A 26,180-nucleotide genomic window follows, 5' to 3' on the forward strand; every position below is an offset into this window, starting at 1 on the left:
AAAAAAGATGATCTTGTAGCCTGACAGGCATTTTAATGTGAAAATTGAGCAATACATTCTGAATGTAGTGAGTTAAAAGGCAATAACCCACAGTTGTTGTTGTTGTTGTGAAATGAACAATATATTTAACTACCACGGTTTTGCTTGATGGTGCATTAACATTCATATAAAACATAAATAAACAGTTTTTCTTCAATATCAAGTATCTTTCCATAACCTTCCCTGAGTTTGTAGTGACCTTTGCTTACACTGAGATGCATTTCACTCAGGGTTGGCAGATAGCTGTCAAACACACGTAATGCACTCATCTTTATCAGGGTGACCTCAATCCTTTAAAATGTTACCCTCCAAGGCCTCAGAGTTTACAATTCCACTTTTCTTTTACTTGTATCCTCTGTAAAAACGTTTTTGTTGGGGGGACAGAGGGACCACCTCATCTCTCACTTTCTTTTCTTAGCTCAATTGTTCAGACACTTGGATCCTGAGCATGACACACATTCGCAACAAGTCCCCGGCCGGCCCCCAGCAGCCCAAATAGGAGCGCCTAAAAATAATCAGCATGCCGCAACTGTTGCGCTGTCTGGGGTCTGACCAATCACGGCCCCCTCTCCCCCGTAAACCGAGCCCCACTCCCCTTATTCTCCAGGATTATAGAGTATGATCACAGAGGCTGAGTGACGCGGCCCTGGGTCCTTTATATACCCAACTCTTTCCTCGCTCAGCAGTCAAGTTAAACACGCTCGAGTCAACTTTAACAGTGCAGCTCAAGCTCACCTGCCACGAGACTTTTTTCTAAAACCGACATCCTCCTCGGAGCTATAAGAGAGGAACGACTTCACAAGAGGGTGCCAATTAAAAAAAAGCGGACGACCTGCTGCCTTGCACATTGTCCATCGGATGTTTTAATCCATCACTGTCTTGACATAAGTGGTTTCTTCGCAAGTACATCCGAAAAATCTCTAGGCTGCTTTTTGAACTCTCCAAAGGGTGAACTTTCCTCCGCGAGAGCGCGCTTGCCGTCCTCCTGCTAAAGTTTTCTGCGCACAATTAAACACTTAAGTGTCACCGAGGTATAAAAGTGGACACGGAAAACGCCACCATGATGAGCAATAACTACAGCGACGACCAGCCGCCTCCACAGTACTACCAGGCCACAGACTTTGGGGAAGAGGAGGACGACGAGATGCCAGCCGGGGAGAAGGACCTGGCCGAGGACGCGCCCTGGAAGAAGATTCAGCAGAACACCTTCACCAGGTGGTGCAACGAGCACCTCAAGTGCGTCAACAAGACCATCACCGATCTCCAGAGGGAATTTACTGATGGGCTGAAGCTAATTTCACTCCTGGAGGTTTTGAGCCAGAAGAAAATGTACAGAAAGCACCACATCAGACCCAACTTCCGCCAGATGAAACTGGAAAATGTGTCTGTGGCACTGGAGTTTCTGGAAAGGGAGCATATCAAACTGGTTTCCATTGGTAAGTTGAATTTTTGGCTTGTGAAGAAAACACACTGTTAAATTACCTAAAGGGCAATATATCAATAGTTACCAAGCTAGATAGGAATCAGTTGTAAACATGTATTACAGTTATTGATAATATCCTTAATAAGATATTGTGGTTCAATATTTAAAAGCTGAACCATGACCACATATCTTTGGATATTTTTAAATGTATCACCCACCCACATTGTGCGGCTGCTCTCTTTGCATGCTATCAGCCCATGTGTCAGTCAGCAGTGAGACATGGGTTTCGCAGGCCCCTGGAAAGCTGCATGCAGCTGGGGTCATCAGTTTATTGGAAAGTTACTGCAGAGGTGCCACTGAGGTCATTAACTTGAGTCAGGACCAAGGACTGAAAGCTCTATAATATTATCATAAGCATTATCCTGCTGCAGCAATGTGGTAAACTATGAGCTGGAAATTTGCTAGGCCTGTGCTATTGAAAATGATACGATTTATACCTGTGGATGGCAGTCACACACACACACACACACACACACACACACACACACAGTCATCTCTGTGAGGTCATGGGTCACCACGACTCAATGAGGCTCCGCACTGACAGCATATTGCTGTCCTGAGCCATCAGCAACTCGTGTGAAGTGAGGATTAACTCTGGATGGATTTGGGGATCAGACTGTGCTACGGATAGCTGAAGTTACAGTAAATTGTTGTGGATAGATGTGTCACACACAAAAGTCAGAAATAGACTTCACCCCACAAGAGCGAACAGAATGCCACCTCTTAGAAATATTTTACAACTGGCGAGAAACTATAGCCTTATATGAAAAGCCATAAAGGAGAAAGGTTATTACAACTTTGACAGAGTATTTTTCTGTTTTGGTGACTGATGATCTCTGCCACACACTGGAGAGAAATTCCCGGCATGGCTGAGGCTTTGGCCGGCGGACTGTGAAGGCCACAGTGTGTCCACCGCCATACACTGAGAGTTATATTTGATTGGTGTGTGACATGAGGGCGTCAACCAGTATTTTTTTATTGTTAACTCAATTATTAGTTTCGTATTTTGTTCTTCAAATGATTAGTTCTCAGTGTTTCTTAAGTGACGTCCTGGCTGTCCTTTTTCCTAAAAACTTAGAGATAATCTTATTACTCTCAAAGCGGAGTAAAGAAACCATAACATATTTAAGAATCTCTGAATTTTTCATTCTGTTAAATCCAATACAAAAATAGTCTGTGATTAATTTTGTGTTTGACAAACAGTTTAATCAGAATAATCTAATATTTGTTTCAGTTTTCAATAGGAAGTTCAAATCTCAGGGTCCTGGTTAAAGGAGGGTAAAGGTCACCATCACAGTTCATCTCAAAGTGTGCAGTGTGTCTATGATAGTGCCTCTTGGACTAAATATGTTACTGGCAGTATTTCCCCCGCTGTACTGACAAACACAACAGGTCCAAATGAAACAGGTTGTGATAACAGAAGTCCTGGCATTTTATTTCCCAGAAACCTCTCCCTCCATGCGGCATTAGTGTGGCCCTCTTAAGATAATGGCTGTCTCATTACAGTGACCTGGAGACACTTAAAAAAAAAATCACCTCAGGCTTAGTCACACATGTGTCACACTATGAAACTAGATACCATCTGATGGATGTCTCTTTGAGCACACAGTTGCCCCTAAATCAGGACACGGGAGGATCAAAACCAACACACTGTGCCACGTCGTGCCACCTGCCTGCACCAGTCAAACAGTGACACACCAAACACTTCCCTCATCTATGAAGAGACACGTAGTCGTAAAAAACAACCTCTCAATAAACAACTGGCATCAAAGTCCCTTTGTTATTAAAGTCTTACTGAATTAAGTGGAGTGTATCACATAAGATTATTCGATTAGTAGATATTAAAGTCAAACGCTCCTTAGAGGTTTTCTTGTTTAAATGGCTGAACACCTAAATGAAGGTGGATGTGAAATAGCCTATTGGACAAACTTTTCCTCAGAGCCCTTCAGGAAATGAGCTGCGTGCTCGCTGTCAATGAATCTAATCTACAAACTATTTGATTGATCACACTGTTGCGCTACAAGTTTTGGACGTAATTGAAATCCAAGTGGAGTTTTATGCAGAGAGGGATCCACTTCCACACATCCTCAGCTGTCACTGTCTTCAGAGTGCCATTGTGACTGGATGACAGATTGTCAGGGGTCCTCAGCCAGACAGCTGTCTGAGAGAAAGGGGCTCGGGGGAAGCAGAGAGAAGCATTAAATTCTTGTCTCCTCAGCAGTCAATCATCATTGTTTATATTTCTGATCCACTCTGTAGAACAGCATGGGAAGACTAGTCTGATAAAAATACATTTAGGTTTAGATCTTAGGACTTGCCTATGTGAAACCATTTACTATTAGAGTGTAGTGCCCTCACCAATGAAATGCAGTTAACTAGTATATAATAAAGAAATGTATGACATGGTGCATGGTGTGAACATTTTGGAAGTTTTAAACCTCATGTTTGTCTCTACTGTCCAACTACAGATAGCAAAGCCATTGTGGATGGGAATCTAAAGCTGATCCTGGGTCTTATCTGGACTCTTATCCTCCACTACTCTATCTCCATGCCCATGTGGGACGACGAGGATGAAGAGGAGAGTAAGAAGCAGACCCCCAAACAGCGCCTGTTGGGCTGGATTCAGAACAAGGTGCCCCAGCTGCCCATCCGCAACTTCAACCGTGACTGGCGGGACGGCAAAGCCCTGGGAGCTCTGGTCGACAACTGCGCCCCTGGTAAGAAGTGTTTGGTGTCACCAGCTGAGCCTACAGGCTGGGTGGAGTAAGTGCTGAGTCAGACGACGTGCCTGGCCTGTTGAGGGCTTGTTGTATAGTGGTTTTCCTTGGTTGCTATGGAGGTTGAGGTCAGGCATGTGTCAGTCAGAGTGTCAGAAACAGTATCACCTTCTCCTTTGCTCCTCATATAGAAACGAGGACTGTATTTCTCCCACACACTTCACGGCACAAACACACACACACAGATTCAGATGTCAGTGTGTTAGCTGTCTCTGGAGAGCAGCTAGTGTCAGTAGGTTGTAGAGGGGTTGCTGATGGCCGGGGGACGTCCCTGCCAGCTGTCCCACAATGACTGAAGTATTCCCTCTTACTGTTTCGGGCCCTGAGGCCCAAGCCCTGCTTTAGTGTTTATAGCCTTGCTGCTACACAACACCCCCAAATTTGGGCACCATTCCTCCTCCTCTGTCAGGGGGGATGCTTGGCTCCGCATCGAAATGCAGTTATCTGTCACAGGGAGGTGCCTAAGCCACAGATCCAAGGGCCACAAGGCCACAGTTTGAGCCATAGCCAGTTCAGGCTTCTGCTTCAAACATTGAACATCAGAGTCCTATCCGTGCTGTGCATCACAGAGTGAAGGTGGAGGAGTAACAAGAGGAGTGCAAAGCTCCGACTTTCACTGTGTTTATATGAGCCATTGATCTGTGGAGATGCATCTTTCAAACACTGTGCAGCAGCACTGACCATACAAGGTTCTGTTCTTTCATCAGCTGTTACCAAACAGCAGGGTTACTGACGAAACTCACTCCGTTCTGAAAAACACACAAGCTCTGCTTTCAATGCAGATACACAAAAAAACAAGTTAATTGGCCAGACCAGGAATACATAAATGTTTTATCTGACAGTTTCGGTTCTTACATACAATCTATGGCATACGTCCTGCTTCTTGGGGTATTGCAGTGATGTTGCATTATGAACTTTGGGGCTCTGGGTTAACTCCAGAGCTGACATCACTTTGAAAAGCACAGATTTGTCATGGCAACATGTTAAAAGGCCCCCCCTGGTGCCTCCCAAGTGACTCCCTTGCAGATGCATGTTAACTCAACCCTGTTAATACTGTGTGCCCGTGTCAATAATAATTGGATGATAGTATTTTATGGTGTGCCTTTACAGGCCTATTGAGTGTGTAGCCACTCCATCAGCAACACTAATCCAATTTAGGCATTAGCAGCATGGAGGAGGCTAGCTACAGCCCTAGTGAAAGTGCTAGTGCTTCTTGAGCGATAGCACAGCGTAAGACCTTTATTGTCACACTTCATAGGAGCAGAGCAGTGTGGGTAAGGTCATGCATGTTGTAGTTGAAGGTGTTAGAAAGATAGTAGTGACAGCCCAAGTGCCCTTATTATAGCAACAGTGGTGTAACACTGACTGCATTGTGCAGGATTGTCTAATCTTCCCGTTTGCTTTCCGTTAGGTTTGTGTCCTGACTGGGCAGAATGGGACCCCAACCATCCTGTGGAGAATGCTAGAGAAGCCATGCAACAGGCTGACGACTGGCTGGGTGTGCCTCAGGTAAGATTCATGATGGATGTTGCTGACAAAGTGCTTTTTAGTTTGCTTTAGTTCATCTGGGTGTAGTTGATCTCACAGGACAATACAACAAGATAAGCATGTCTCGTTTCTACCTTCAGGTGGCAACATAGTCCATACTCAATGGAAATACATTCAGCAAGCACAAGTCATTACCATGCAATTACAATGGAGCACCAAAAAACATTTGCAAATGAAAACTCACCACATGTACACACACTGGTGCGGCAACACTGAACTGAAAAAAGGCAGTACTGTGTATGAAATGGAGCCCAGTGTTTTCCAGGCAGATCATGCTGGAGGGTGTCATGAAATATTTATTACCCTTCACACTTCCAATATTTCCATTCACTTTATTGTAGCTCTCAGTATGCGAGTTTGTAGCTTTATTGAGTAGTTCGTGAATTTGTGGGGGTATGAGCTTTCTGAACACCTCCCGAGCCAGCCGCTGAAACAGAGGTGTGCGCTCATCAGAATACCAATGTGAACAGAGCGGGGGTGCAATATTTCCACTCCCATTTGTAAGATTCCGAGTCTCCGTATTGTAATGTGCTCGATGTAGGTTGTTTACTTGTTGGTCTAAGGCACGGGGTTAGCTGTTCTCCATGAGGCTTAGAATTGGTAAAATAGCTGGGTGGGGGGAGGGGGTGTATGTCGTGTATGCAGGCCTGGGGGCTGGAGTGCAGTGTGGTGTTAAGGAGATGTGGGAAGATTCTGGCTCAGGATAAATCCCCCTGGCTGGCTTATTGAGGGCAACAATCCTTAACCCTGCTGTCCTGGGGTTAAATATAACCAGCGCCGTGCATGGCTTTGTGCCACGTTGTGATAGACAGGCAAACAAGTGCTTGAAGGGAGCGAGGAGTCAGTAGTGGGGGGAATAAATAAATGTAATCCTTGTTAAATCCTATTGCACTATGCTTAATAAGGGAACGCTTTATAAAGAGTAAACCATACCCTTCTTACAGTTCAAAATACTCTTAACTTAAACATAAAATGGGTAGGATGTTACATGAAAACTGAGCTTGACCTTATATGTTGACTGTACTTTTCAATCAAAACACAATACACATTATTAACCTCTGATATGCTGGTTGCCGTTTTGTGCTGCAGGTGATTGCCCCTGAGGAGATTGTGGACCCAGATGTGGATGAGCACTCTGTGATGACCTACCTGTCTCAGTTCCCCAAGGCCAAACTGAAGCCCGGCGCTGATCTCAGGCCTAAACAGCTTTTCCCAAACAAGGCCAAAGCCTATGGACCTGGTGGGTAGCCACGAACACCTGCATAGTTTTAAAAAGTTCATATTAACAGTATAAATGTATATGGAATAATGTATAACTACTCAGTCCTGAAAACCAGGGCATGGATAGTATACCTAGGGGATAATAAAAGTTAGAAAGCTTTTTAGTTGGTGTGCCACTGTGTTGCAGAATATATTACCAGATCCTGTGTCTCTGTATTTACATTACAGGTATTGAGCCCCATGGCAACAAGGTAATGCAACCGGCTGTGTTCACTGTGGAAACTCTGGAAGCTGGCAGTGGGGAGGTCCTGGTCTATGTGGAGGATCCTGAGGGACACAAAGAGGAGGCAAGTTATACAAAAAGCCTGCAAGTCAACTCACACAATCTTGCTAAGTTGCAGAGTTTTTCAAAGTAAAGGCCCTGACACACCAGGCCGAAATCGGTCTAGCATCTAATCTTTAATTTAACCCTCTCTTACTTTGTCTTCTTATTCTCCAGGCTAAGGTTAAACCCAACAAGGACAAGAGTAGATCATACACTGTCACCTATCTTCCCAAAGTTGAAGGTGTTCACAAGGTAAGAGCAGGTCCACACATCACTCAGCACAACACGGTCAAATAACTTTAAATAAAAGTGTCTTAACTTTGTCTTGCTTTTGTCTCTTTAGGTGAAAGTGCTGTTTGCTGGTCAGGACATTGACAAGAGTCCATACACAGTGAATGTAGCGAAGGATTTGGGCGACCCCAGCAAAGTACATGCCAGGGGACCAGGTCTGGATGCTACAGGCAACGTGGCCAACAAACCCACCTACTTTGACATCTACACAGCTGGTTAGTACATGACCATAACAAGCATGTGATCTGATGAGAGGCTTGCAGTATTTTCAAACAAAGTCAAAATAAACTGTCAAATATTCTTAGGGAACTGAAGTTAAATCATCCTTCAATCTGTGATAACTCATTGTTCTCCTGTCACACTCAGGTGCTGGTAATGGCGATGTAAGTGTGGTAATCATCGATCCTCAGGGCAAAAAGGACACCGTGGAGCTCATCCTGGAGAATAAGGGCGAAAGTGTTTTCCGTTGCACCTATCGTCCCATGCTTGAAGGGCTTCACACCATCCACGTACTGTTTGCAGGCCAAGAGATCCCCAAGAGCCCTTTCACTGTCAATATCGCAGAGGGTGAGCCATCTGTCTGTGTCGTCAATTAGTGTCAGACAAACCAGATTTCTTATCATGCTGTTAATGTCAGGGTGATCTATCAATCACCATCTAGTCATTTTTATTTCCCCTGGGAACACTCTCAGTATAGACCGTAACCATTCCTATCTGTCATTTTTAGCTCCTCCAGTTGCTCCTCTGCAGATAGCCCCTCAGTCAATGCACACACCCCCTGGAGCGAAGGGTGGAAAGGGGGTACCCCCCCATAAACCCGGCCGCCCAAGTTAGTATGGTTTCCTGGGAGGAGCTTGTGCCAGTTGCTAAGCCAGAACCGCCCAAACATTTTCTCTTTGCCGCGCCCTGCAGATTGTGCTTTCTGTAAGAATAGAGTGCCGCGGATCAACGCCGTGCTTGGTTGCCTGCTCCAACTTCCTGCGTCCTATAGCTTGATGATTTTGTTATGTTCCGAGAGAGAGGGAATGCAATGTGGAACAGATTTTCCCATCTTGCATTTCTGTCCACGTTCTTCTTTGTTAAATGTCTTTGCTTTTCTGTTGACATGTTTGTTTATCACATCTACGTTTGCATCAACCAGCATTCGATTTAAGCCTGCAGTCAACATTTTGGAGTGACTGACTGAAATGTTGTCAGACGCTCCCACAATGCTTTCAAATGTGTCAATATGCTATTGAGCATTCTGCATTTTATGTGCTGCAACACACTTTCTGATTCTGTCAAACTTTAAGGAATCCTAACTGCATTGGATATTTTAATTTCTTTGCTACTAACATAGCTGTAAAATGCTTGATATTATCGGTTGCTTTGCTGAACATTTCTCTAACACTTTTTGTTATTCCTTTCAGCAATAAACCCAAATGCATGCCGAGCTACAGGCAGAGGCCTTCAGCCCAAAGGCGTGAGGGTAAAGGAGGTTGCAGACTTCAAAGTTTTCACCAAGGGAGCTGGCAGTGGATCACTGAGCGTCTCAGTCAAAGGACCAAGTGAGTCAGGCAGCTTTCTCCTCTTAGCATCACTCGTGCTCATACATCTTTACGACTATTCACTTTGTTTGGGTTTTTATCTGAAGGGTAACATTCTCATGATAAACTAAAAGCATAAAATGTCTCTATGCCTTGATAAGAATCCATGTTCACTTTATTCTTCCTCCTCAGCTGGAGCAGAGGAGCAAGTGAAAGTGCGAGATGCAGGAAATGGTGTGTATGAATGTGAATATCTCCCACTTAAGCCTGGTAAATACACAGTGAGCATTGCCTGGGGAGGCCAGCCCATCCCACGCAGGTAAGTTCCAAAAGATGCCTTAAGCTATTCCTTAACAATTCGCATTCACATTTGTAGTTGGTTATATTGTGTACTCTTGTGTACTGCAGCCCCTTCGAAGTGGAGGTTGGTCAGGAGGCAGGTTTTCAGAAGGTGAGGGCCTGGGGTCCTGGTCTGAAGACTGGCATGGTTGGAAAATCGGCAGACTTTGTTGTAGAGGCTATCGGCACTGAAGTTGGAACTCTAGGTGAGATATTAGCTAATAGTATCAGCTCTTTCAGAAGAAAAGTGGATCCAAAAAAGAAATTCTCACTGTGAAACTTTTATTCTTGATGTTTAGGCTTCTCCATCGAAGGCCCATCACAGGCTAAGATTGAGTGTGATGATAAGGCGGATGGCTCCTGTGATGTGCGCTATTGGCCCACTGAGGCCGGTGACTATGCTGTCCACGTCATTTGTGATGACGAGGACATCAAGGACAGCCCCTTCATGGCCCACATCCTTCCTGCTGCCAATGACGTCTTCCCTGAGAAGGTAATTCCCACTCACTGAAATATACATCATATAAAAGCAGTTTTCCATATTCTCAACAAATACATTAAAACAACAACATGTTGCAGGTGAAAGCATTTGGTCCAGGCCTGAAGCCAACTGGCGTCATTGTGAACAAACCGACTGAATTCACCATTGATGCCACCATGGCTGGGAAAGGTCACCTCAAGATATACGCACAGGTACGGGTAGAGAGCCAGTTTGTGAAATTTTCATTGATTATTTATGGGAACACATCATTGATGTTGCATGTAAAGAGCAGATCTGACATGCTTTTGTACCCACAAAGGACGCTGAAGGCAGCACCATGAACATCAAGATAACTGACAAGGGAGACGGCACATATATTTGTGTGTACACCCCTGTCAAGTCCATTAAACACACCATCATCATCACCTGGGGGGATGTCAACGTGCCCAACAGCCCCTTCAGGGTAAGACAAATGACAATATACTAGCACGCACACACACACATATATATATATATATATATATATATAATATTGCTCCATTTGAAATTCAGTCAATTAAATATAATGATACTCGAGCAATTATGGATGAAGTAAGAGTACTGCAGCAGTTCTACTTGAACCAACTGCGTTTGCTTCAAGTACGATGTGAATTCATTAGGTGCTCGTTGGAGAGGGTTGTCATCCCGATAAAGTCAAAGTCTATGGGCCCGGAGTGGAGAAAACGGGGCTCAAGGCTAACGAGCCAACATACTTCACCGTGGACTGTGGGGAAGCCGGTCAAGGTGAGCATTTACAAGGAGATGGTGTGGGAGTTACAAAAACACTTCTGAGTTTAGTTCACTCTTAATTATAATAAGTGCTACACCATGTGGGATGTTGAACAATATAAAAGGAACACATGAACAGAATAAGCAATGCTGTGCAGTTTAGCTGACAAGTTATTTGAAATGTACTTGAATTAAAGCTGTAGGCAATGGAGCGACTGTGTCTATTTATTCAGATCATCTATTTTTGAATGACCTTCTTGAACTATGCTCATTGCTATGCACCATTAGGGGACATCAGCATCGGAATCAAGTGTGCCCCAGGGGTGGTGGGCACTGCCGAGGCTGACATCGACTTTGACATCATCAAGAATGACAATGACACCTTCACTGTCAAGTACACTCCCCCCGGTGCAGGCCGATATACCATCATGGTGCTGTTTGCTGACCAGGTAGGAATACAGTTCCCAGTGAAAGACAGACTGATGAGTGAGGTAGAATTTTCTATTTCATATTACTTGGTCTTCAGTCCTTTCTTATGACTATTTTATGATTGACTCTTTCAGGAAATTCCCATCAGTCCATTCAAAGTCAAGGTGGATCCTTCCCATGATGCTGGTAAAGTGAGAGCAGAGGGCCCCGGAATCAACAAGACAGGTGAGATCCACTCCATAAAATAGTTTATTTAGAATTACCAGAAACCACATTCTACATTTCTATGAAGTAATAGAAATGATTGATGATTGGATTAGAATTGATAGCACTGACAAAACACGGGTGTTTTTCAGGAGTGGAGGTGGGCACTCCAACCCACTTCACCATCTACACAAAGGGAGCTGGCAAGGCCAAGCCTGAGGTGCATTTCACAGCATCAGTCTCAGGAGAGGCGGTTCGTGACTTTGAGATCATCGATAACCACGATTACTCCTACACTGTCAAGTACACGGCTCTACTACAGGTATAGTAGGCTTCAGTTTGAAGCCCATTACAGAGATTATTCATATGAATCACTCAAATCCATTAATTTTCATTCTTCCATTTGTGCCTTCAGGGTAACATGACCATTTCAGTCACTCATGGAGGAGATCCTATTCCCAAGAGCCCCTTCATCATCACGGTGTCACCACCACTGGATATTGGAAAGGTGAAAGTGGAGGGATTAGACACGAGTAAGTTACACTAAACAAAATGTTTGCATTTACTATGTAGAAAGTTAAATGCAGCAGTTAAAGCATTTCATCTTCTTGCAGAAGTGGAGGTTGGAAAGGATCAGGAGTTCACAATAAACACAAAGGGCGCTGGTGGGCAGGGGAATGTGGGGGTGAAGATGACCTCGCCCTCAGGCCGACCAATCCCATGCAAGCTGGAGTCAGACAAAGCCAAAGGCACTCACAGTGTGAAGTATATTCCCCCAGAGGAGGGGCAGTACAAGGTTGAAGTCAGCTATGATGGCAACCCGGTGATGGGAAGCCCCTTTGGGGTTGAAGCTGTGATGCCTGCCGATCCTTCCAAGGTAAAAGTTCATAAAAGCTTCATGTAGTTCTGCACTGTGTGAATACTCGAGGCTCATGAAACCTACAAATATTTGATGTTTTATACACCATATCTCAAAAACTGACCTGACTGTTGCATCACAGGTGAGAGCTTTCGGCCCAGGCCTGAAGGGAGGCATTGTGGGTAAACCAGCTCCATTCACTATTGACACAAAGGGAGCTGGTGCAGGTGGGCTGGGTCTGACTGTGGAGGGTCCCTGCGAGGCAAAGATTGAGTGCCAGGACAACGGGGACGGCACATGCTCAGTGTTTTACCTGCCCACCGAGGCTGGGGAGTATTCTATCAACATCCTGTTTGCGGAGCAGCACATCCCCGGCTCTCCCTTCAAAGTTGCAGTGCGCGCAGCCCTGGACCCCGGAAAGGTGACGGCTAGCGGGCCGGGCCTGGAGAAGGCCAAGGCCGGAGAGCCAGCGACCTTTACTGTGGACTGCACCCGGGCGGGCGACGCTGAGCTCACCATTGAGATTGTGTCAGAGACCGGGACGAAGGCTGAAGTTCACATCCAGAAAACTGCTGAGGGGACCTTCTCTGTCACATACACCCCACCCTTCCATGGCACACACACCATCACAATCAAGTATGGTGGCCAGATGATTCCCCAGTTTCCCAAGGTGCTGCAGGTGGAGCCCTCAGTGGACACCAGCGGGGTGCATGTCTATGGGCCAGGAGTAGAGCCTAGAGGTAATTAAGAACCTAAACATAACAATGTGTTGGCATTCGTGCCAGGTTTTAATACACCTAGGGTATGTACTAAAGAAAGATTTATTTAAGTCATTACTCAATTGTTATGAAAGCAGCTGAAGTCACTTATCAAGCAAAATGCCACACTTGCCGGTAGCTTTTTTTCAAACTTACATTATTATTATTCAGATACAGCTTTTGAAATGTGGTTCTGAAAACGTAGGAGATGTCACCTTGTTTAGACTAAACAAACAATAGTAAACAGATGAAGCCATAAAGAAACCATTGCATTGTTAGCTGCAGCCAGTGTGCACTTTAAGTAGTTAAGAAAAAAGCTCTTTACAAGGATTTATAATGTCAAGTCTTTAGTATGACTGAAGCCTCTTGGTCTAGTTTGTCTTGGGCAACAAATCACCTGAAGGGCTTTTCTGTTTCAAGGGGTCCTCAGAGAAGTGACAACACACTTCATCGTCGATGCTCGCACCCTCAACAAGGTGGGAGGAAATCATGTGAAGGTTCAAATTATCAGCCCTTCCAACACCAACACAGAAACCTTCATCACTGACAAGGGAGACGGCACCTACAGAGTGGAGTACACAGCATTCGAGGATGGTAGGAGAACAATATTATTTTATCTGATGTAACAATGTTAATTCACACGGTTAAAATATCACACAGTGACATAGGCATCAAACAACAATTGAAGATGTACAGTATGTCAAAAGTACAACATCAAAAACCTAAACTACTGCAAATAGAAAGAGGATTTTAGTTATAGGCAGCTGTCTGAGAGAGAAAACAGACAATCTCTAACAGCCGTTTGTTTACAGGCGCCCTTTGGGAATAAGGCAGCAGGGTGGAATAGAAAGAACGAGAAAGAGAGGGGTATAAATACAGAATGATGCAGTAGAGCAATGATGTGAGGGGCAGAGAGCAGAGAGGCTCTGTTTTTATAAATAGTCTGCTCTTGAACAGAAGCTCTTAACCAGCCAGGTATGTGTGCTGAAGGCTGCCTGAGCACAGCTATATAGCAGGGGAATGACAGGTGATATTATTAGAGACCTATAACACAAAGCAAAGAGATCACAGAGCACTTCTCCACCACCAGACAGGCTCTAATATCATTGCAGTGCTGCTGGGAATCTGGCATATAGGCCTACTGAGAGGGCTCTGTCAGAATCTTTTTTTGCTACAGAATGATGAATAGGGAACAGATGTAACGCCTTGTACGTTCACCAAAGCGTCTGCGCTCTAGATCTTTTTTTAAATAAACAGATGTTTGTGTCCCTAAAAGGGAATTTGTCTGGCTCATAATTAAAAGCAAGTGGCAATAACAGAAAACCATTTGTTTGCTTTGAGAACATTCAGGCAGAGAGGTATGGCAGCAGACATTGAACTGGTGTATCTGTTTGTGCGCAGGAATGCATCTGATCGAGGTGCAGTATGACGACGCGCCGGTGCCCAAGAGCCCCTTCAGAGTGGCGGTGGTGGAGGGATGTGATCCGACACGGGTCCGTGCCTATGGACCGGGACTGGAAGGAGGGATTACCAACCAGCCCAACTGCTTCACTGTGGAGACCAGGTACTGTTGAATCACATCCTCCACTTTCACTTTGTCTCATTGCGATCTATGCAGTTCGACCTATGCAGTTTTAATATACACGTAATTTTTATCAGGTATATGTTTGCCAAAGGTCCTGATTTAAAGTATTACACACTATCATGGAGGGGAGCTTTTCTGTTAGAAGGTTCTTTATTTTGTCATACGAACATAGCTAGTGTAGTTATGCCGATGAAAATTTTAGGTCACAGGCTCCTCCAACAGTGCAACACAATAACACAGATGAACAGAAAAATATAGTGCAAGTAAATAGTAAATACAAAAAGAAAAATAGTTTAAAAAAGTGAAATAGTGCAATAAGAGTCTATAGCCTATGCAAGTTATTGGAATGATATATTTGAGAAATAGATAAATAATTACTAAGTAACAGATGAATGTTATGGATGTTGTTTCAACAGTTCAGGTGTTTAACAGATGTTGTTTCAGCAGTTCAGTTGTTTAGCAGTCTTATTGCCTATGGTATGAAACTGTCTCTGAATCTGGTGGTTTTAGTCCGGATGCTGCGGTAACGCCTGCCAGACGGCAGCAGACGCTTGTTTTACACAATATGCAAATGAACTGTAACTTTCCAAAAATAATGATCCTTTTTGTGATGGCATTAATTACATAATTATTCATTTTTGAGTGGAAAATACATTTAAATGTTTCTTTGATGGTTGTGACTTATATTAGCCGGTAATCCTTGTATGGTAATGCGTTGGCATGATGAGCATTAAAAGAGACATTTGTGCAATTAATTTACAAGCGTCGGCTTCTCTCTCAGGGGTGCTGGTACAGGAGGCCTGGGCCTGACCATCGAGGGAGCATCAGAAGCAAAAATATCCTGCAAGGATAATAAAGATGGCAGCTGCAGTGTGGAATATATCCCCTTCACAACCGGAGATTACGATGTCAACATCAACTACGGAGGTCATCCGATCCCTGGCAGTCCGTTCCGGGTTCCAGTGAAGGACCCCGTGGATCCCACCAAGGTGAAGTGCTCCGGTCCTGGTCTGGGCACCGGAGTGAGAGCTCATGTTCCTCAGACCTTCACCGCAGACTGCACCAAGGCTGGACAGGCCCCACTGGATGTCAAACTCTATGGTCCAACAGGTGAGATCATGCGTTTGATATTTAAAAATCCATGTCTTCTCTAAGCTGACAAATAACAGCATTTCAACTTTACATTATATGATTGATACTAAAATGTCGTAATTCCAGGTACTGTGGAGCCAGTTGGTGTGAAAAACAACGGCGATGGCACCCACACTGTTCACTACACCCCAGCCCAGGATGGCCCTTACACTGTAGCTGTAAAATATGCAGATCAGGAAGTCCCACACAGGTACGGTATAATTTTAAAAATCCCCCCACTAAGCCAGGAAGGTGCAGATATATGTCTTAATTAAAGTTCCAATCTGTCTGGCAGGATTTGAAAAAGAAGTTCAGCAAATGTTCTTTTCCCTTTAGTAATTAAACTTGATATTCTCCCCTCTCTTTCTTCTAAAGTCCATTCAAGGTGATGTCTCAGCCTGGGCATGACGCCAGTAAGGTGCGCGCCAGCGGCCCCGGTCTAGACACAAAAGGTGTGTCTGCAAGTCTGCCAGTTGAGTTCACCATCGATGCTCGTGATGCTGGAGAGGGACTGCTCACTGTGCAGATTCTGGTGGGTTCAGCTACCTTACATCAATCATCATTTTTCTAACAATAAGTCACCATTTAAAGCAACTTAATTTAATGTATTGACAGGACCCTGAGGGAAAGCCAAAGAATGCCACCATCCAGGACAACAGGGACGGCACCTACACCGTCTCCTATGTTCCTGACTCCACTGGCCCCTACACCATCACCATTAAATATGGAGGAGACGAGATTCCTTACTCCCCTTACCGCATCCAGTCCCTGCCCACAGGAGATGCCAGCAAATGTTTCCTCACAGGTGAGAAAACCACTGTGATCTTTAAGTGGTCTAATAAATAAACATTTAATTATTTATATTCAAAATTGCCATTTTTTTCTTTCCAGTTTCCATCGGAGGTCATGGCGTGTGTGAGTAACAGTGACTTCGTTTTTTTTTATGTGACCGATTGCTCGAAAAATCATCACATGCACATCAAAAGCATTTATTTAGCACTAACTCTTTATCTTTATTATCTCTTTCCTCAACAGCAAATCTTCAGAAGCTGCAGACCTCTGAGGATACAGTTATCACCGTGGATGCAAAGGCTGCTGGGAAGGGCAAGGTGACCTGTAAGGTTCAGACCCCACAAGGGATAGAGCTGGACATGGACGTGATGGAAAATCGCGATGGGACCTTTGACATTTACTACACAGCCCCCGAACCTGGGAAATATGTTATTACAATCCGCTTTGGGGGACAGAACATCCCGAAGAGCCCCTTCCATGTGATGGTGGGTAAAAGAGTTTATAGAAGATGCTACAGTTGTTTGCTGGGTGCACTTTTGTTCTGACATTTACTTGTATGGAACCAACTGTTTTTCTTTTCTCTGTATTGACAGGCCACAAATGAGCCAGTTGCTCCCCGTGATACCGTGGACCCTCTCTTCCGTCCCGTTAACTTCCTCGTCCCCTTCACGCCACAGCAAGGAGAAATCACAGGTGTGACACAAACCACTCTAACTGAAAGAAAATCCTGCACACAAACACACCCACACAATGTCGCAACCATATTTTTAGGTCACTAACATTTCCCTACACTGCTGTCATTTCCAGGTGAGGTGCGGATGCCTTCAGGCAAGACTGCCCGCCCTCATATCACTGACAATAAGGATGGCACCATCACAATAAAGTACCAGCCCACAGAGAGAGGTCTGCACGAGATGGACATTAAATATGAAGGAAACCACATTCCAGGTCAGAATCACAGCATTTTAGGAGGATGGAAAGCCGTTTCCAACTCTAAATATGATGAATATATTTTGTTCTCTTGCCTTCTTAAATAAAATGTTTGTATACATTTTTGTATCCCTTATAGGAAGTCCTTTGCAGTTCTTTGTGGATGCTGTGAACAGCGGAGTGGTGACAGCTTATGGTCCAGGTCTGAGTTACGGCATGGTCAACAAGGCTGCCACTTTCACTGTGGTCACCAAGAATGCAGGAGAAGGTACTATACTTCATTTCCTGACAGCTATTTCTTATTTCCCAGTGGATTTGTGGTAATACAGTTAACCCTTACCTTACTCAGCAGAAAAGTCAAAACGTGTTATTCTTCCTCCCCTCTCAGGTGGTCTGTCCCTGGCAGTGGAGGGTCCGTCTAAGGCCGAGATCACCTGCAAGGACAACAAAGATGGCACCTGCACTGTGTCATACCTGCCTACCGCTCCTGGAGACTACAACATCATTGTCAAGTTTGACAACAAGCACATTTCAGGCAGTCCTTTTACTGCCAAGATCACTGGTGAGAAAATAAATCACCGACTTATTTTTTTACTGTTGATTATGATAGTGGATGTGTTTATAATAAATCAGGTTTACGGGGTTGACAAACATCTAAACCACCTTTTCTATGTTAAGGTGATGATGCCATCACCAGGACATCTCAGCTGAATGTCGGCACAGCGGCTGACGTGTCCCTGAAGATCACAGAGACTGATCTGAGCTCTCTGACTGCCAGTATCAGAGCGCCATCAGGCAATGAGGAGCCCTGCCTGCTCAAGAAGCTGCCCAACAGACACCTCGGTGAGATATTCTCTTTCCAGATAAACAAAATCACAGGAAGAGTGGAACATAGATAAGCAGTGTTTGATTCATTGTATGCATTTCGATTTTATTTCGCTGGTTCTTTCTCTTGATTTGTTCCTCTCTCTCTTGCAGGTATTTCTTTCACCCCTAAGGAGGTTGGCGAGCATGAAGTGAGCGTGAGGAAGAATGGTGTGCACGTTGCCAACAGTCCTTTCAAAATCATGGTTGGCCAGTCAGAGATTGGCGAGGCCAGCAGAGTGAAGGCTTTCGGCAAAGGCCTGACGGAGGCACACACTTTAGAAATGGCTGAATTCTTTGTGGATACAAGGAATGCAGGTACGATTCAGAGACGGAATATTTCACCTTTACAGCAAGCGAGGTCAGAACAAGTACAAAGGCAACACATACGTTTTTTTAACTACTCTCTGTACTTCTCTTAATCCTTCAGGTTATGGAGGTCTAGCATTGTCGGTTGAGGGTCCGAGCAAAGTGGATATCAACTGTGAAGATGTGGAGGACGGGACGTGCAGGGTCACCTACTGTCCAACAGAACCTGGAAGTTACATTGTTAACATCAAGTTTGCTGAAAAACACATCCCAGGTTAGAATCTATTACTGGAAAATGTACAAATGCAAAATCTTTTGACATGTTAGCATAAAATAAATCGGTATATATGTTGTTCTCTGCCCTCCAGGAAGTCCTTTCACAGTGAAGGTGACCGGAGAAGGAAGGATGAAGGAGAGTATTACTAGAAAGAGACAGGCGTCTACTATCGCCTCAGTGGGCAGCACATGTGGCCTTAACCTCAAGATCCCAGGTGGGTACATGAGTTCAGTCAGAAACGGTTACAAGGCATCAAATAAATGTACTCCCATTTGTATCCTCACTGCTTTTTTCACGCTTCAGGAAACTGGTTCCAGATGGTTTCAGCTCAGGAGAGGCTGACCAGGACTTTCACCCGCAGCAGCCACACATACTCCCGCACTGAACGCACGGAGATCAGCAAAACCCGGGGTGGAGAGACCAAGAGGGAGGTCCGAGTGGAGGAGAGCACCCAGATGGGCGGAGGGGGAAGCCCCTTCAGAGATGTTTTTGGAGACTTTCTGGGCAGAGAAAGCCTCAGCAGCTTTGCTGGAATCACTGCCAGACCTGAAGGTGAGAGTCCACATTTAAACCCTATTTTTGAGCTTGAAAATAGTTTGGCTTAAATTGTACTATTTTCTCAAAGATATCTGTTATATATTTTCTGCAAATGTCTATCCTAAAGTGTTGTCTCTGCGGTTATTCCTTTCTCATAGTAGTTGAGAGTGGCTCTCAGGCCATGACGGCTCAGGTGACCAGCCCCAGTGGGAAAACAGTGGATGCTGACCTAGTTGATGGCGGGAGCAGCACCTACAGCGTGCGCTTCATCCCCCAGGAAATGGGACCCCACACTGTCAACGTCAAGTACAGAGGCCAGCACGTCCCCGGGAGCCCCTTCCAGTTTACTGTGGGGCCCATGGGGGAGGGAGGATCACACAAGGTCCGTGCCGGAGGACCCGGTCTGGAGAGAGGCGTGGCTGCAGCACCTTGTGAGTTTATGGAGAAAGAGATTTCTACAAATACTGATTACGACTTGTTTTTTATAATTCCTTCAATTTGCCATAACATCACAACACAATAGGACAGACACGTGTTACTGAAATAGGGAAAGACAAAAAGAACACTAAACAACATATAATATAATAAAACACATAATAATAAGTAATACAATATAAATCAAGAAAGTAGAGCTTGATTAAGAAAATAGTAAGCTTGATTTAATTCACCACATGATTCAAATATTTATTAAAATGTTAATACCAACATTGTTTCCCCCTCTCTAGCTGAATTTAGTATCTGGACCAGAGAGGCAGGTGCTGGCGGTCTGTCCATCGCTGTGGAGGGTCCGAGCAAGGCTGAAATCTCCTTTGAGGACAGGAAGGATGGATCCTGCGGCGTCTCCTACATAGTCAAGGAACCAGGTAAAACATTTGTTGCCCCAAAGAGTAGAAAGACCCCAATTTTACATTTTCAAAGTGTTTTTTGTCTCTAAGCTGCCAACCTTTTCAGTATTTATTTCATACTTCCTAACAGTTCATTTGTTGGTGAAAGTTAATAATCTGTCTGCTTCCCCAGGTGACTACGAGGTGTCAATCAAGTTCAACAACGAGCACATCCCTGACAGTCCATTCATCGTTCCAATTGCTACACTGTCAGACGAGGCCCGCAGGTTCACTGTTACTAGCGTTCAGGTAAAATTACACACATGCACAAAGAAAACCAAATCATCAACATAAAAACAAAAGCACATGCAGTCACAAAATATCAGGTTTGAAAAACAGATTGCATTTAACATTGTTAGAGTAGCTGTAGATATTTCTGTCTAATAGCAGTTCGCCCTTGAAGTGTAATTTAACGCCAGAGTTGGAGCGATAATACTGTGATGCTGGCCAGTGATGAAGGGCTGGATTAACTGTCCCTTGCTAATGTTGGGCATCACAAGCTGTGCTATGTGTGGGCGGGCAGCGAGTCTTAGTGATTCTGTGTCTGTGTTTTCAATTGTGTCTCTGACTGAGAGGAAAACGGCGAGAAAACAGTGGGTGCAAGATAACGACTTCTTTATAGATACCTGTGACAGCTCACAATATTGCTCTCTGCATTACAGATGCGTGTTTTATTTGCTTTCAGTTTCCATTACAATTGCCAACAATGCTCCAAACATATATTTTTACCTGACTGAAATGTCTCTTCAGAGTACTTTTCTACCACTTGAAGCCGGATGAAGTGCAATATCAGACCAACGTTTACAATGTCACACTGCCTCTTATGTCAGGCAGGACAGCTCGTACGCCTGTAGGGCAAAAACACTAAACGCCTCGCTGTAAACTATGACCTTTTCTGCCTCTTACACCCAACCGTTAAATCTATTCTAGTTCAGGCGTGATGAGTCACACACTTTGTTTTTCCCTGGAGGTGCACACACACACACACACACACACATCATATTCTTCCCTATTTTTTGCAGGAGAAGGACTTGAAGGTAAATCAAGAGGCATCCTTCGTGGTGCAGCGCAATGGGGCTCGAGGTGTGGTTGACGCTAAAGTTCACACCCCCTCCGGCTCTTCTGAAGAATGCTATGTCACTGAGCTTGACAGCGGTACGCACCAACCTCCCTGTAGTGAAAAGTAGACTTCATTATATTCAGTTTTTATTTTTTAGATCTGTCATTTAAGAGTACTTTACCCAGTTGTGTTGTTTGTTGTGTTCAGACAAGAATGCAATCCGCTTCATTCCACGGGAGAACGGAGTTCACGCCATAGATGTCAAGTTCAACGGATGCCACATTCCTGGAAGCCCCTTTAACGTGCGAGTGGGAGACCCGGGGCTGGTTGGAGACCCTGGCATGGTGACAGCACACGGCCCTGGGCTGCTGGGAGGGACCACTGGTAGGAATCACCACCACCACGACTTCAATTATGTTAAAAATGTAGCTGATAATAAAGCATGGCTTCACTGTAATGTTGTGCAATAACTAAGAAATCTTCTCATCTTTTTCTGCATTGTAGGTGCACCCTCAGAGTTTGTGGTCAACACCTGTAACGCAGGCTCTGCCACTCTATCGGTCAACATCGACGGGCCATCTAAGGTCAAGATGGACTGCCGGGAGTGTCCTGAAGGCTACAAGATCACCTACACACCCATGGCACCCGGCAACTATCTCATCACCATTAAATACGGAGGGCCACAGCACATAGTCGGCAGCCCTTTCAAAGCCAAAATCACAGGTCTGTTTGACAGTCACTCTCCCATCTGATCTGTGGATCTCACATGACAAGTGTCTCGATTATGAAACAAATGTTCCTCTGATAAAAGCGAGGAAATCCGGAAAATGTTATGTCATCTTTGTTCCTCAGCTCAGTGTACATTTTACATAAAAACTGTCTTTCCCTGGCACTGCAATGAAATACTCCTGTCACTGCTAGCAAATTCCCTTTTCATTTATTAATGCGACATAAAATACTTTCAAGAGTAAGAAAAACTCCCATGAGTCTAGGAAATTCACTTTATTGGAAAGTGGTGTGAAATATTTTTCATTTTGTTCTCTAGTATCACAGACTGAGTCTTGATGACATTAGATAACCTCTCTCCGTTTCTGCTACAGGAGCCCGGCTCTCAGGGGGACACAGCCTCCATGAGACCTCCTCTGTGTTGGTCGAAACTGTCACCAAGACCTCCAAAGTGGGCGGTGCTTACAGCTCCAGCTCCTCCTCTTCCACCACCTCAACGAAGTTGACATCTGATGCCAGCGTGGTGGTGTGTCGTGGAGCAGGGCTCTCCAAGGCTGTGGTTGGACAGAAAAACAATTTCACAGTTGACTGCAGCAAAGCAGGTAAGATGATCTGCCACTTAAAAGACAAAATACTTTATATTCATACATTACCAACCTAAGTCAAATATCTGGATGAACATCGAGCAGACACAAAAACAATTAATATTCACACGACTCATTAGTTTGAGTCGTGTTTTTGGCAACCAGAGACTTTCAATTCTCTTTCCATCTCCAGAGCGATACATCTTGCTCTTCAGCGGCTTAATGCGCCACTATTCAGAAATGAGTTGCCTGCTTTGTCATTGTTGGTGTTTGGTGCTGGGCAGGTAGCATACATTTTGTCTTGACTAAACACAGGGTGGATGAGTATTGGTAAACGAAGCCTTACAGTTGCAGGGTTTCATCCAAAACAAAGAGCTACAAGACACTAAAATGCAGAGCTTTGGTGAACAGAATAATAATAATAATACATTACATTTATAAAGCGCTTTTCCTGGTGCTCAAAGCGCTTAAGGAGATGGTTTTATCACTATGAGCAACACCTCTTGCATTATACTTAATCATCTCATCCATTGCTTGCATTGAAGATAAAAATAACCCATTTGTCAATCATAAAATCATTAAACCCTCTATTACTTCTCATCCAGGTTCCAACATGCTGATGGTCGGGGTGCATGGACCCCAAGCCCCTTGTGAGGAGGTGTATGTCAAGCACATGGGCAACAAGCAATATAACGTCACCTACACCGTCAAGGACAAGGGGAGCTACACCGTCATTGTCAAATGGGGCGACGACAACATCCCCGGCAGCCCTTACAAGGTGGTTGTACCCTAAAAAAGAACTGCCCCAGTGCCACGTCCCGTCCCCTCCACTGACCCACAACCTTTCTCTCGTCCTGTGCACGCATCGATCCGGTTCTTCCTTTCCGGTGCTTCTCCTGCTCTTCAGCAGATTACAATTTGCTCAACATGCACTAAAACCTGCGAGGACTTTTGCTTACAGTTTTTTGATGTCAGAATATCTATTGTGCCAAAGTTTTGCATTAACTCCATGACATTTACAAGCATCCACATTCAGTGGTGTAAAGGCAGACTGCGTAGTTTATGAGTCTTTGAGTGATGTTTTGCTCGGTCCATAACATTTCCTCTCTCTGTTTTGTTGTGTTGTAAACGAATGTCATCATACATGACTGTTCAGAGATGTTGGAGTAATCAACAGTTTTAAAGTGTGATGCAATATGGTTTTGTATGGTTTAAGAATGAGATATTGATTTTTTTGTTATATTAACCTATTTTTGGTAAGTCTTTGCAGACCTAATAAAGATTTAATTGCTAACTTTCCAGACAACATTGATTGCATTTATTTGATTCCTCACAGCGCTGGCAGAGCCTTTGCCAATTCAGCAGAAGGCATTTCTCACTCTTCAGATTTTTACAGTTTCATCATGCAGCTATTTTCTGACCACTGCTGGCTCTGCCTTCTGAGCAGCCCCCAGGATATTTTCCCCTGATCAAAGAGTTGCTCAAATGAGTATCTGACCGGTATTCTAAAAGATGGCTTCCAAGGCGTTTAATATTCTGAGTGTGCCATGATACATTTCATATCATTTCAACATTACTGCTTAGTATTAGAGTGATGAAGCAATCCAGGACATTCAGTCCTCTCATTTACATCCTGTACTTGTGCAGATGCAATCACAAGATGGCAGCATAGTCAAGCTCTCTTATAAATCTACGGCTCAACAAAATACACCAGAACGAAATCTCCATTGTTCCCAGTGAAGATTAACTACTCCATCCTCAACACAAGGGAGCCTGCGGAGCATAGAAACCAGAGGCATCAGCCTCCATTGTGTGTGTAATTAATCCTGTTGGATCAGAGATGGAACACAAGTGGTTTCTGTTGTGGCAGCCTAGTAGGGTGGGGGTGCAGATCCTGCTGTGGCTCAAATCAACCAGAAAGAAGGGAGTTTCAGCCTTATGACTGTGTGTGTCCCTGTGCATATGTGTGTGTCATGACTTGTGTCCTCCATGCCCTGTGCATGTGTTCTGATGTCCACAGTGAGTCAACCAGCCAGCCTCCACACGCTGACAGTGACACACACCACCAGCACCAGTAAGAGTCTTCACAGAGAGGGGCCTATAATTAGGTGCTAATTTTGTCTGGTTGCACTGTGACATGATGCTGGGGGCCATGGCGAGGCAAGACAGAGTGAGCTGGTTCATTTGATGAACAGTGGCGAGAGCTTGACTCCGGAGTCCGGACCATCTGGCCAAGTGGCTGCCACTGCTGTCCATGCTGACGATGGGACCTGGGAAGGGCCCTCCCACGTCAACCTGCTCCTCCGGACCGGGACCCAGGCGTCTGTCCACCACAACATGTTTATCTCAAGTGGCTGCCAAGTGAATCACGACCGTGTGGAAGATACAGCTCCTCGCTATGGAGACAGCATGCGATCAAGCAAGCAGCGAGAGGGAGGGAGGGTGGGTGGTTGATAGTGATGTCGGGGGGGAAAGAGGGAGGAGAGGGCAAACAGAGTGTGGGAGGAAGAGAGGGAGAAAGATGGATTAGAGGACGAGAATGGGATTAAAAGAATCCAGATGGAAGAATGAGAGACAGACAGGCATGCAGACACACACACAAACACAGAAACAAACACAAAGCACAGTACAATTGAGACAACCTAAAAACACAGTGCACCAAATTCATTTAAACATGGTAATGCAGTTGATAGCTTAACCTCAGAGCAATCATAAATGTTGGATTTAGTGAAATGGGTGATAATTTATTAAATTTGTTCTAAGGAGGATCAAGAGAGGGGGGGGGGGTTGGGTTGCCACGGAGATGCACTCTCTCTCAGATATCTGGATTATGTTAAGAGTACAATTGTGTAAAGGCATGCCCCCAAAAGCTTTTGAAGTTGGTGCTTTCAGGGCAAAACATCTCATCCTCTGGCTTGCCCCCTATCATGCTGACTCCTGCTCTCCTTCCAACTACTCTGATCCAGCCCCCCCTCCCTCCAATTTAATTTTTCCTCCCTCTCTAAATTCCAATCAATCTAAGCCTCTGCAGATCCAGTGGTTTATTTCTCGTCTCACTTCTTCTGTCACCACAAGCCTCGTTCCCCAGAGCCTGCTTCTGCTACCTTTGACCTTTATTTATCAATGAGGCCAGTCTCTTCAACTCAGATGGAAAAAGACACTGACATTCCTTGAAGCAGGTGAAAAAAAGGAAAACTGCTATGGCTGAGCGAGCAGACAAACAAACAGCTAAACGAATGTTTGCACAAACAAATGGCCGCCTCGCTGGATTAATAAATGGACATGTAGAGAAAGTGAAGGGAGAGATCGTTGGAGGAATGTATCCATTCGGTTTTCTTCTGAGCCCCAAGGCCCTGGTACTTAATTGCTTCATGCATAGTTGATACACTGCATAATCAACCAAATACACTATATTTTGTCTGTATTGTGCAGAGGGCTGCATGCGCATGCGCA

The 26,180-nt window shown here is 44.7% G+C and overlaps 1 protein-coding gene across 1 annotated transcript; it reads left to right on the forward strand.

The window, feature by feature from the left end:
- The first annotated feature begins 682 nt into the window (after positions 1 to 682).
- On the forward strand, positions 683 to 24,033 carry LOC117547850 (filamin-C-like). The gene is made up of 46 exons (XM_034218735.1): positions 683 to 1,475; positions 3,991 to 4,239; positions 5,711 to 5,808; positions 6,937 to 7,087; positions 7,297 to 7,415; positions 7,568 to 7,645; positions 7,737 to 7,899; positions 8,051 to 8,251; positions 9,094 to 9,231; positions 9,403 to 9,529; positions 9,619 to 9,755; positions 9,849 to 10,042; positions 10,129 to 10,242; positions 10,350 to 10,493; positions 10,690 to 10,813; positions 11,087 to 11,247; positions 11,362 to 11,452; positions 11,584 to 11,753; positions 11,847 to 11,964; positions 12,046 to 12,308; positions 12,433 to 13,030; positions 13,469 to 13,642; positions 14,450 to 14,612; positions 15,415 to 15,743; positions 15,852 to 15,975; positions 16,140 to 16,296; positions 16,380 to 16,569; positions 16,656 to 16,679; positions 16,800 to 17,041; positions 17,150 to 17,249; positions 17,364 to 17,504; positions 17,626 to 17,754; positions 17,875 to 18,048; positions 18,165 to 18,329; positions 18,465 to 18,668; positions 18,781 to 18,933; positions 19,028 to 19,150; positions 19,240 to 19,488; positions 19,632 to 19,904; positions 20,199 to 20,336; positions 20,491 to 20,606; positions 21,380 to 21,512; positions 21,625 to 21,801; positions 21,922 to 22,140; positions 22,518 to 22,745; positions 23,333 to 24,033. The coding sequence occupies exons 1-46, from the start codon at positions 1,100 to 1,102 to the stop codon at positions 23,518 to 23,520; spliced, it is 8,127 nt and encodes a 2,708-aa protein (XP_034074626.1). The 5' UTR covers positions 683 to 1,099; the 3' UTR covers positions 23,521 to 24,033.
- Positions 24,034 to 26,180: the final 2,147 nt, after the last annotated feature.

Source organism: Gymnodraco acuticeps, unplaced genomic scaffold, assembly GCF_902827175.1.
Source record: "Gymnodraco acuticeps unplaced genomic scaffold, fGymAcu1.1, whole genome shotgun sequence".
NCBI classification, from domain to species: domain Eukaryota; kingdom Metazoa; phylum Chordata; class Actinopteri; order Perciformes; family Bathydraconidae; genus Gymnodraco; species Gymnodraco acuticeps.